The sequence below is a fragment of the Anneissia japonica genome, unplaced genomic scaffold (genome assembly GCF_011630105.1).
Source record: "Anneissia japonica isolate Jap-2015-1 unplaced genomic scaffold, ASM1163010v1 scaffold287945_len1679841_cov205, whole genome shotgun sequence".
NCBI classification, from domain to species: Eukaryota; Metazoa; Echinodermata; class Crinoidea; order Comatulida; family Comatulidae; genus Anneissia; species Anneissia japonica.
Genome location: NW_022753015.1, coordinates 313,024 through 324,546, shown reverse-complemented (window position 1 = coordinate 324,546; position 11,523 = coordinate 313,024). Strand labels below are relative to the sequence as shown.

Here is an 11,523-nt window from a genome sequence, read left to right as displayed (position 1 = left end):
TTTTTGCATTTCCGATCATACAAAATTCTCCAGACATTATATATTTTTCGCCAAAAAGTGGGGGGGGGGGGGGGGGCCGGGCCCCCCCGGCCCCCCCGGTTCCGCCGCCCATGCATTGGACCCCCGCATTTACCCCCGGCGTGCGTACATACAATACAAAGCAATAATGTACTATTAGGGCCCCGACTAGGGCTATAAAGAAAAATATTAGGCTAGACCTATTAGGTCCTTTATTTAATAGGCACATAGGCCAAATCAACAGTTGGTTAAGACCGCACGCGTATTCTAGTAAGTGCGTGGTTGGCTGGGTTTTGGTAGAGAAAGAGAAATTTTGTCGGTGAATTGATCTCGAATGAGATAAACGAAAGCTCTCTAATGACTCGAGTTATTGCATGACCGTTTTTATATTGTTGATAAAACAAATTCTTCTAATTTTAAATACATTTTCCACTGAATTCGTGGTAATTCGTTATCAGGCATAGACTTGTGCTAAATGCGTGAGAAATTTATGATCACGCATGTGTTTCGAGTTGGCAAAATGTTTGTTTCATCCAAAACAGGGGAGGATCCAGATTTTTTCAAAGGGGGGGGGGGGCACAACAGTTTCAGAATAGGTAAGTGAGTAGCACGACATATATTTACGCTTAATTTTTTTAATTGAAATGCAGGACCGTCCCGCACAATGCTAGACGGTCAGTGGTGTAACTACCAGTGACGGCTCTAGGATATATTTTCTGGGGGGCTAATTTGTCCGACAGGGGTACTTGAGCTCGTAGGCTCGAGCTGGGAGAAGGGGTTGAGAGGGGTCCAGCTCCCAAATGAGATTTTTTTAAAAAGAATATCAACCTCTAAATGGCCGTAAATGGCACTCTCAGACTGTGACAGACATGTGTTGGCTTGGTGGACCTATTACTGTATATGTTTTTGGGTCTGACTGCCCGATGAGCTCTGTCCGGCTGGGGGGGGGGCTTGACCTGTCCGGTGGGAGCTTAATCCCCCCTGCCACCCCGATCTATAAGGGCCCCGCCCCCTTATAGAAAATCTAATAAAGCAATGCATAAATAAAAATCTAGATTGATAGTATTTATCTTTATATAATACTGCACATTATAGGTTAAAATTGCCTAGCAGTCGCGTAACTTCCACAGGTTCAGGCGGTTCATTGAAACTGGGCCCCCGGTATCTAGGGCCACCTTATAGAAAAAAATCTAATAAAGCAATGCATAGAAAAATATTGATTAATATTATTTATCTTTATATTCAATACTGAATTTTATCATTTAAAATTGTTAATTTAACTTTAAAATAATCAATTATAGGCCTACATGTCAAGGGCCTTATGCCCAGTTGTAAAATTTGTCACTCAAACGCCGATGTCATTGTGATGGATGGAAATCCACAGTGAAACAGATCGTCATCTATGCTTCATGAAAACCTGACCACCAATGTAAGTTACCAACAGAAATATCGCTCGTCCTTTCTATTTCCTCCAATGTAAAGGCTTCGCCGCGCTGATGATTGCTGAGGCGCTTGTCCCACCATGACAAAAGGAAACTTTGGATCTCATTAATTCCAGCTTGGACTCCTTCACTAGCCTGCATTATTCATACTGTAGTCTATGGCGTGAGACTTACGCTTTCAGGTCCATCTCAAGCTCTTTTTGTGAAATTTTATACTTTCTCCATTATTTCACAATTAAAATTGCAGTTTTCTGTGTAAAAGTCTGCTTGAATTTAAATTGCACGAACGATAGTGTCAGTTATTTTTCATTATTGCAGTTTACTTGATGTCGGCATATTAGAAAGTGGTGGTTAAATTTTTCTAATTTTAAAATTAAGACAATTTCAAAGTCTGAGAGTGCCTTTTCCAGACATCTTGGTGTGCTCTAGATTAAACAAATCCGCACCTCCCCCAAACTGTAAATAATTAAAACTGCTTACAAAGTAATCAGTATAGACCTACCAAAAGCAAACACATTACATGAGGCTTTAATGATATATTTAAAAACGTATACAATCCAATTGATAGTACATTATGATCTCCAGCGAGAAAATCAAGTTGTTAATGTCTCAAGCCGAATTAATTCGACAAGAGAAAAGCGTACCAGACTGTCCTTTACTCCAAATTCAAACAGTAATAGCTTAAGATTTATTGTAGATTAGTTTCTTCTGTAGATTTTATTGTATTGTGGAGCCCCTTGGAAGAGTAGTGTTTTTCACTGAGAAAGCTACTAAATTGACAGAAAATGGAAATAAACATTTGCGGAGATACGAGTGCCGGTTTTTGTCAACCCAAACGCTAAATACAAGTAGGCATATGGCCTGTATAGGTTTCTTTCTTTAAAAGATTATAGTTACAATATTGGTACTTTCACTTTTAACATTAATTAAAAAATAATATTTTACAATACTCGATTTCATGGGAATGATGTTTGGCGGTGGATGGATTACTTCAGTAAAACAGTAGTAATTGCTAATACTGCATGTATATATGCGTCAAGGGCTCTCGAACCAGGGCCTCTCCAGCTCAGAGAACCTAGTTACGCCACTGTATGATTTACAGTGATATGAAATTCTTACATTCTGTCAATGTATGCTATAATAAATCAAAGAATGTTGCTTAAAATGCCAAGATATTATAAGAGAAACCAATGCTCTTCAATTGTTCTGCATATGCCAAAGTTTTTTTCGAAATATTTCCCAGGAATTTCTCTGGACATCGTCAATATACCAAAAGAAGTTAGAAAATACGAGACCTGATAGGGATTCGATTGTCCAAAAAAAAAATAATAATAATGAATTGAGCGGATTTCAGGGGAGGCCAGGTTTCCGCACCCCCTAATTTTTTCAAAATTTAACAGAAATTGGGGAAAAAAAAAAAATTATATTCAAATTAAGAAGAGTGCAATTTCCTGCCGTCCAGAGGTGCCATAATCATATTTTTTTCAACTCAGTCCCAACATACTTGGGCTGAAGTAGATAGACCGTCCATTAGTGAAAGTCATTCTTTGAGCCCCTCCCCCCCCCCTCTATCTCAATGGATTCACCACTGTAAACTTTACATAGGGGCCTAGTATGTCATGAATCTTTTCAGCACGTTTGAATAAAGGAAGGATAGCTCTTTACTTTTCATGTTTCTATACTTTATTTTTCATGACCTCGTGAAATTGCACTCTATAATTGATTCAATTAGTCCTATAAAAATCCAGGAATCTGCCCATCGATCCACTGGAGCCAGCGGCCCCCAGACCTCCTAACCAATGGACCCGGGTAGCGAATAGGCTATGCCACGGGCCCACGGAAGCCCTGATAATCATACATAAGAGGATTAAGTGGCCGGGGTCCCCCACATCCTCACAATTGTTTTGAAAATTAAAACAATTGTGGCGTAAAGAAAACAGGAAATTACACACGAAAGTCTGAGTGCCATTTCCCGGGATGCCATCATGACCCATAAAATGGATTCATAGATTGTGGTAGCAAAGATGAGGATGGTGATGGGATTATGAGGCCAGTCAGTCTGACGATGATGGCGACACCGAATTTTTGACACATCACAGCGTGTGATATTCATAACTTTAAATATAGGCTTATGTAACGGTATGATTCAGATTTTACGTTGTTTATTATTGTTATATTTATGAAATATTGTAGATAATTTTCGAAAGTTTGACAGGCGTGTGTTTATAGAGGGCGCCCTTAAAATAGTAAATAAAAGGCATCTGTAGGCCTACCATCTGTGTAATCAATTAATGATATTTACGGATTTACGGATTCAATTTTATAATAAATGGAACAATCATTTGAAAAAGACATCACAACGCGTTTTACTATTTTTGGTTTGGTCTTGTTTTAACAAGGGTGTTGTTATAACAACTCCCTGTTTCAACAAATAATTTTTTGGTATCCAATATTTGTGTTTGGTGTCCAATTGTATACAGTACTGACCTGTTACATAAATTTCCTATATTTTAAAATATTATAAATATAATCATCGTTTCCTGGTGACACAATGGAATATTCGACACATGCGCAAGATAACATCATCATCTGCTGGCCTTCTCTGTCCCTCGTGTGCTACCTGTTACAGGTTAGCAAAACCAAAACATGATTTTTTGTTAGTCCCCGTGTCAGAACAGAATCATCAAGGTACACAGCTGCACCAATCAAGCATGTTGCAGATAATTTTAAAAGCTCTTCTCTTATAATATTTACAGGACTATTCAAAAATTAAAATGATATGGAAATTAATGACAGTATAATATATACTTTAATAACTGCAAATCAATAATATTGAAGGTCCATTTGCAAGTGAAAGTAAACTCCAGCTGGGTGCTTCTGCCATCTTCTCGGAAATGACGTAGCACGCTGCAAAGATTATTAATTGCCAGAAAAATTTGGTAAAGAATGTATCCCGATTAATTCCTTTATTGACTGTTATCTAACGTTAAAATACTTGAAATTAAAACTTTTTCTAAATAATTTGTAATAGTGTTTATTATAATTAATATAATATTGTATTTTGTATTTATTTCAATTCAAACTATTTGAATACTCTGGAAACGTGTTCATGACAACATGACACACAATCTCTTTCACGCTAGTGCTCCAGCACGCACACATCTGGTTTGTTGACTTGAAAAACCGTAAGTTTATAAATATCGATATTCAAATATACCAAAAGTATGGCGCTTAGGTCTTACTCTTAGCTAGTTTACCGAACCTTTGCTAGCCCATTACTACTAGGCCTAAGGCCTAGCTATGCTAGCCTATTTTTTGTTTCATGTTAGGTGGGCGGTGGTCACACACAACATGCAGGGCCAGGGATTTGTCTGGTACAGTACCACATCAACAGTCGTACCTCATCAACAGTCGTACCTCATCAACAGTCTCTAGGCCTAGCCTGGATTAAAGAGAAGATAAATTTTTCATACACTTCAGGTCCATCATCATTCACGCACTGATCTTTCATCGGCAGGTGAAGTGAGTTTGCATAGGCTACTTCTACGTCGTACGACGAGTCTGTCAATTGATTACATCCATTGTCATTGGTCAATGGGAAAAAGATTGTGGCCTGTTGCAATCACTTTATCACTCACTAACATAATTAACATGGAGTACAATCTGAAGTTTCCAACATAGTTCTTTGGATCAAATCAAATGCTTACAATTCATTTTGGTTTAATTTCAGGGGAAGATGTCATTTTCAGATAGTTTTGAGAGTGACGAGAGCAGTGGAGAGAAATCTGGGACTCATGATGAAGAAGAAGAAGACCATTTAGACCAGAAAGATACCAGGTAATTTTTTTGTTTTTGTTTTTTGCGTAACCTTTTATTTCCATAATCACATATTATTGTACAATTAGACTATAGTAACGTACAGTAAAACTTCACACATCATCTTCCCAATTTGAAATTCGTAAAACAGTAATCACCATTGGTGGTAAGGTAACCCTATCGAACATATGATAATACCAGTTGCAGAAGCATTGTTTTTTTTTCAAGATCCATTTATTAATTCTTCACTCAATTTTTAAAACGAGGCAGATATCACAATACATTTGAGATGCAAATTAGGATTATTAAATTATAACATTTGGCTTTGTATTGCTCATTTTATAAACCGGTATAAACATAATACAGTACCTCGTAATACTTAAATAACATTTTTCACCATGAGCCATTTTTTTTAAACCAAAATATTATAGAATCATTTCCAAAAATTACAAGTAATTTCATAAAGTTATGTACTGATATTTCTCTCTTCTTGCAAGTGCCACAGGCATAATTTTTTTGTGTTAAATGTTAAAACTGTTAAAAACAAAATGGCTGCATAGTTACCGCGATTCACGCTGCGTAATCAAGGCTGCTTCGGATTGTGGCAGTATGGGTTTTTGTAAAAAAAATGTTTTCATCCTGTTTTTGAATTCTGTTAGCCTACAATTATTTTTTTACTTCAATGTGGGTATATATGATAATTTTTATTTTCTGAAATTTAATCTAAATTATCTTAACGCAAATCTTGTTGCTAAACTTACCAATCGGCCTTTTTTTTTTTGGTCACATGCATAACTTAACCCTGATTAACGCATTCTAGTTACGTTAATTTTCGTTGTCAAAGAAGTCTATTTTACGAACCAGTTGAATGAAAATAATACTCGTACAAAAATTTGTACTTAACGAAATGAACCAGTCGAATAAGCCGATAATGTTTCATATTTTTAAGCAGTAGTGTTTGGTCTGATGATGCTTCCATGCTGTCATCAGAATATGGTTCTGAAGGGACTTTAGAATCTGGATATCAGAAAGGCTCACCAGAAGATAGGTTACATATGACTCAAAAATATGCAAAGAAATTCACAGCAAAAAATAAGGTAAAGAAATATATTTTAATCTTTTTTGTATTTACTTTGCTTGTATTTTCATTATGATCATAACAGAATTATTTGTTGACAGGGGTGGCACCAGGATTTGCCTGACAGGTAGGTCCAATTTCCCCAACTACGGGGCACTGTGCCTAAATGCAGTACCAACAATATGCAGATGGGCGATAGGCACATTGTTTCCTTGAGTGCTGCCTGAATACATGGGGCGATTCCATTATTTGCTTTTATGCTTGAGGGTAAAAAATTAAATTTCCATGACCCATACCTTGTCCTTTGACCATTTCTTCCGAAAATAGAATGGTGTCTGTTTTGATTATTATGGACCTTTCCAATTAATTTTATATGATGATCCATTCATTAGTTTTTGCGTAATCTTGCTAACAGACAGAACGACAGACAGACAGACAAACAGCAGTGAATACATAACCTCCTTGGTGGAGGTAATTCAATTTAGTCAAACATGCTATTGTGCCAAGAACTACATACATGTATACATGTATGATACAGTTAAAAGTTAGGTTGATAATATTTTTGGGATTTGATATTTTGACACTAATTAGTCATCTTCTGGATGTTAGACATTTGTTTGAGTATTTAAATAACATTGAATTGCTCATGATAATTGATGATGCAAATACACCCCCCCCCCTCCCCTTCCTCCTCAGGTGAATTTAGCAATGACAGAGTGGATCAGATGTACAGCACTCGCTAGGCTGGTTTATGGGGATGGTCACTGGAAGTTAGCCCACAGTCATGCTAGCCTAGGTCAGGCTTACTTGGAACTAAGAGGTAATTATACAATTCCTTCTTCTTTGTTCATTCAAAACAGTAATAACTTGATAAGTTTTGTACAGTGTTCTCTGTTGAGCATTGCATCAATGGGAGCTGTACAAGAAGACCAACACATAGAGGCCTAGGAAAAAATTTGCCTGTACAGTTAAACTTGCCTAAGTTAACTTTGCCTAACCTGAATAATTTCTAAGTCGATCTTATTTTACATGTCAAATTGTTGTGTTTTCTATTAATTGAATTGGATTGGATTGGATTTATTCAGTGTAAACACCAAGGATAGCCCACGAAAGTCTAGAAGAAGACTTACTTTCAGTGGGGTCCTTCTGGTGGTGATTGGGCAGTACACCCGGAGACAATCCCCTACTCTTTTCCGAAGGGTGTACTGCGTTCTTTAACGTGCACATGGGCCATAAATGCACACGGGACCAACGGCTTAAACGTCTCACCCGAAAGACGGTGCGCTATTGTAACTTGTATTTCAGCCCTCTAGCTGAAACACAAGGAGAGGCAGTGATGGGAATTGAACTGGGGACCTAGAAATCTTCACGGTTCAGCGCACATACAGTGGCTGCCACAAGATTAGCTGACTGAGCTAAGCAGATCTCTAAATAATTAACAATCTGTAAGTCGAATTTTATCTAAGCCCAAAAATTTTTCAATGGCATTTTGGATTATACTTAGGCAACTTCAACTGTAGTTGTTTAAATTTGGTATCTTCATAAAAGGCCGTAGCTTGGGCTCCCATAGCTCTACCAGGGCTCTGTCCCTGGACCCTGCTGGGGCCTTTATCAGCCCTCAGACTCATGCTATTGGAGCCTGGCAGCTGCAGTGCCCAGAGGCCCTGCATCAACTCCACAGGAATTTGATTAAAATCCCAATTGGACAAACTATACTTTTTGTTTCTCTATTATGGTAGGTTTTAAATTTCAGTATTTCTTTTGCATCATTAATTTTTAATAATAAAATGAAGCATTGCAAAAATACTAATGTATAATTTGACGTGTTGTTGATTGCAGAGTTAGCCCCTCAAGCAGAGCATCATGCAACCCTTGCTAAAAACATGTTACTGAAGGAAGCTCACTCTACCAATAGCACAGAGGACAAAGCTGGTCTGCTCCTGGCCTTGATTACAACATACTACACCTTAGGAAGAGCTTGCACTATTCTTAAAAAATATCCTTTGTTGTTTACTCCTAATAGTATTACAGTAGTTAGTATAAAACAGGGTTTGGGCTGAAACAGTGAATTCTACTTCCAAGGTGTTGGATGATTGGGACCACCTCCTGATGTGAACTTGTATTTGTTTTGCTATACGTCGTAAATATTAAACAGCAAAATGTCCGTCTGCATTAGCCATTTCAAGCGCTGTGAGGGTAAAATTACACAGTTCGCATATGGTTCATGTAGCTAGGCATGTGATAATCGATTTTGGGTAGTACTAAATATGCACGTACTAGGGCAGTATTAAGAAATATTCTACTGCATATCAGGAGGAATTGACCAATGAAATGTTTTTATTACATAATTGATATATAGTAAATAATAGTGTAGCGTTATTGGTAAGGCTTTCAAACACTTTATATTCTTTCATTTTAAGGTAGATGTAATTATCTCAAATTAGGTGATGATTCTTAACATGACAAACATACCCTCAAGCTGAGCAAAACTTGGCAAAGGCAGAAAGAAGTTGCGAAGAGAGAAGAAAACTATACAATCAGAATGATTTGGACATCAAAGTGACATTAGCATTGGCAAGGTTAGTACATTGTAAATAACAAAATATTATGTTAATTTGTCATTAGTTTTTTAATTGTATGACTTAACATTTTTCACACTTGCTTGTAATATTGTACAAGGATTACTGTTTACGAAAATAATGATTTTTTACAAAGTGATTATTTGCATTATTTAGTTTATTTGTTGAACTACACTGCTGTGTTTATCCATTAATTGCTTGAACATTTTTTGATGTGTACCTTAAATTCCTTCATATGTAGGTTATGTGCTAGTCAAGGGAGACATTCTCCTGGTTTTACATATTTCGAGAAAGCTCTAAAACTGATTGAGGAAGATTCTGGGAGTGGAAGTAGTCAGTTAGTTCCAGTATACCAGGACATGGGGAGGCTAGAACAGAGCAAGAAGGACAAAGCTGACCACGATAGGGCTGTGGAGTACTTTCTCCAGGCCCATTCCATAGCATCTTCAAAGTATGAAAAAAGAACATACAGTATATGTGAACATATATGGGAATGAAATGTACCTCCCCCTACAAGATAAGTGAGGTCCATAAACCTTCATTGTGGGTCTTGCAGTGAGTGTACCCTAGTGAATGAACGAACAACAAGCACACACGTACAGTAGGCAACTTAGAAAAATACAATCATTCCCAGACATTAATAGCAGGCTCAGAAAATTTAGTTATAATTCGTCAGTGCAAATTTTAATGAGTGTGTGTTCTTGTTATATGTTTTTTGATAAATCATTTTATCTGTGTATCTTTATCAACAATTTAGAAGGCACTCACTTGAATTATCACATTCATTATTTTTTTATTATTATTAATTACAATTTTCAAAATAAGCAGCATTTCATTTCATAAAATATCTTGCAGAAAAGCATATCTCAAATAATAATGCAACAACAAATTATATTTTATCAGTAAGTTGTTGTTATATTAATTAGAATCTTCATTTTTACCCAACAAGTCTTGTAGGGAAAGCATTCTATTTTAATATAAAATATTCTACTGTGTTTTCGTTTTTTATTTTATAATTGGTAGTTCAAAAAGACCACAGGAACTAACAGGGCAGACGGCACATCAACTCGCCTTAGCCTATGCTAAGTCAGGCACATCTGAGGCAGAGAGTAAGTTTTCTTGGAATTATCAATATAATTAGTTGATAATGCAGCCATCAGTGGGAGCAGGGGACTTGAACCCTAGCCAAACAGGCCAAGTACCCTATTGGATACCAGTAAATGCGCGATTAAGCTCTGCTCTCGAATAAGCGCCCCACCAAACCTGATTATTTTTCCTTAAAATTAATAAATAACACAATGAAGACGCAAGCATTTCTTTATAAATGTTTACTTACGATGACTAGGACCAAAACTATGATGGGCCTACCGAAATACGGGAATATGTGAAATAGGTAACATGGGAAAGGGCATGGGCAGCACCAAGCCAACATGTTTCTATAAGCGTGGCTCTCGATTAAGCACCGCACTGAAGCCTCCAAAAATGTTATAAGCGCCTGGGCGCATATTTAAGCATTTACGGTAATACATTAAAAATGTCTTGGTAGAGCTTAAAATGGCCTAAAATTTTAAGTTTCTCTAGAAGCTCAGGGTGTGGCCCACTTGGATTTTGTCCTGATCACTGATCAAAGGCCACTGGCCTACTATAACCTGCAATTGAAATTCTCAATCCCTTCCTAGACTGCTTCCTTCACTCTGTCCTAGAACCACCATTGAATATGACTGTATGAATATGAGTTCATCGGCTTTGATTGCTTTTTTGCTATCAAGCTCCTTACTACTGTACTAATCTACTTGGTTTTCAGCTGCCGCTGAGCGTTACCTTGAAGAAAGCTTAGGTACATACAGCGTTGTTCATGGGGAGCATCACACCAATTCTATTGAAGTACAAGAGGAACTCTGCAAGTTATTAATACGAACCCAGCGTACCGATGTAAGTTACTGGTAGGACCAGAGTGGATTTCTTTGGTTGGAACACCAAAGATTTCCCATGAAAGTTCAAAGACGTATTTTCCAATGGGTTTCTTCTGTTGGTGAAATAGCAGTACACTGGAAGACAATGCTGTACTATTTTCAAAAAAGTGTACTGTGTTGTTTAACATATGAGGCATGTTGTGGCAAAATGGCTAAGTTGTAGCAAAAATTGAAATTTAAAGTAAACATATTAATATTATTTTTTTGTTTTATTAAATAATAACAGGAAGCAATAGAACTATTGAAGTGTATTATATCAGCTAAGTGTACAGTATATGGTGAGCTAAGTGAAGAGGTCGGAGAAAGCTACAAGCTGTATGGCTCCCTCCTTATGTCTCAAGGAAACTTGGATAAATCATTAACATACTTTAAGAAGGTACAGTACATGGAGCTATTTTAAACTACCTGTTTGTAGATTTTATATTATATGAAATTCATAATCAAATTTCATATTGTAATTTCTATAATGTATGCCATATTTATTTGAATAAACGCCCCTCAAATAAATTCCCCCTGTACAGCCTCATTTGGAATAGACGCCCCCCCTTCCCCCAAATGACTCTAAACAAACCTAATGGAAGCAACATCATTCTCAACACATTTTATTAATATTCCAC

At 36.9% G+C, this 11,523-nt stretch overlaps 1 protein-coding gene across 4 annotated transcripts in view; it reads left to right on the top strand.

The window, feature by feature from the left end:
* The first annotated feature begins 4,094 nt into the window (after window positions 1-4,094).
* LOC117122639 (tetratricopeptide repeat protein 23-like) overlaps window positions 4,095-11,523 on the top strand; it is an 11,448-nt gene continuing 4,019 nt past the window's right edge. The window contains exons 1-11 of one of the 4 annotated variants that reach the window (XM_033268310.1): window positions 4,095-4,399; window positions 4,612-4,645; window positions 5,191-5,297; window positions 6,226-6,373; window positions 7,051-7,174; window positions 8,194-8,350; window positions 8,823-8,933; window positions 9,175-9,384; window positions 9,957-10,042; window positions 10,738-10,865; window positions 11,133-11,282. In XM_033268310.1, coding sequence (XP_033124201.1) covers window positions 5,197-5,297; window positions 6,226-6,373; window positions 7,051-7,174; window positions 8,194-8,350; window positions 8,823-8,933; window positions 9,175-9,384; window positions 9,957-10,042; window positions 10,738-10,865; window positions 11,133-11,282 — 1,215 coding nt within the window. In that variant the 5' untranslated portion in view covers window positions 4,095-4,399; window positions 4,612-4,645; window positions 5,191-5,196. Of the gene's footprint in view, window positions 4,400-4,536; window positions 4,646-5,190; window positions 5,298-6,225; window positions 6,374-7,050; window positions 7,175-8,193; window positions 8,351-8,822; window positions 8,934-9,174; window positions 9,385-9,956; window positions 10,043-10,737; window positions 10,866-11,132; window positions 11,283-11,523 lie in introns of those variants that run through there. The other 3 variants (XM_033268311.1, XM_033268313.1, XM_033268312.1) reach the window with 3 other exon arrangements.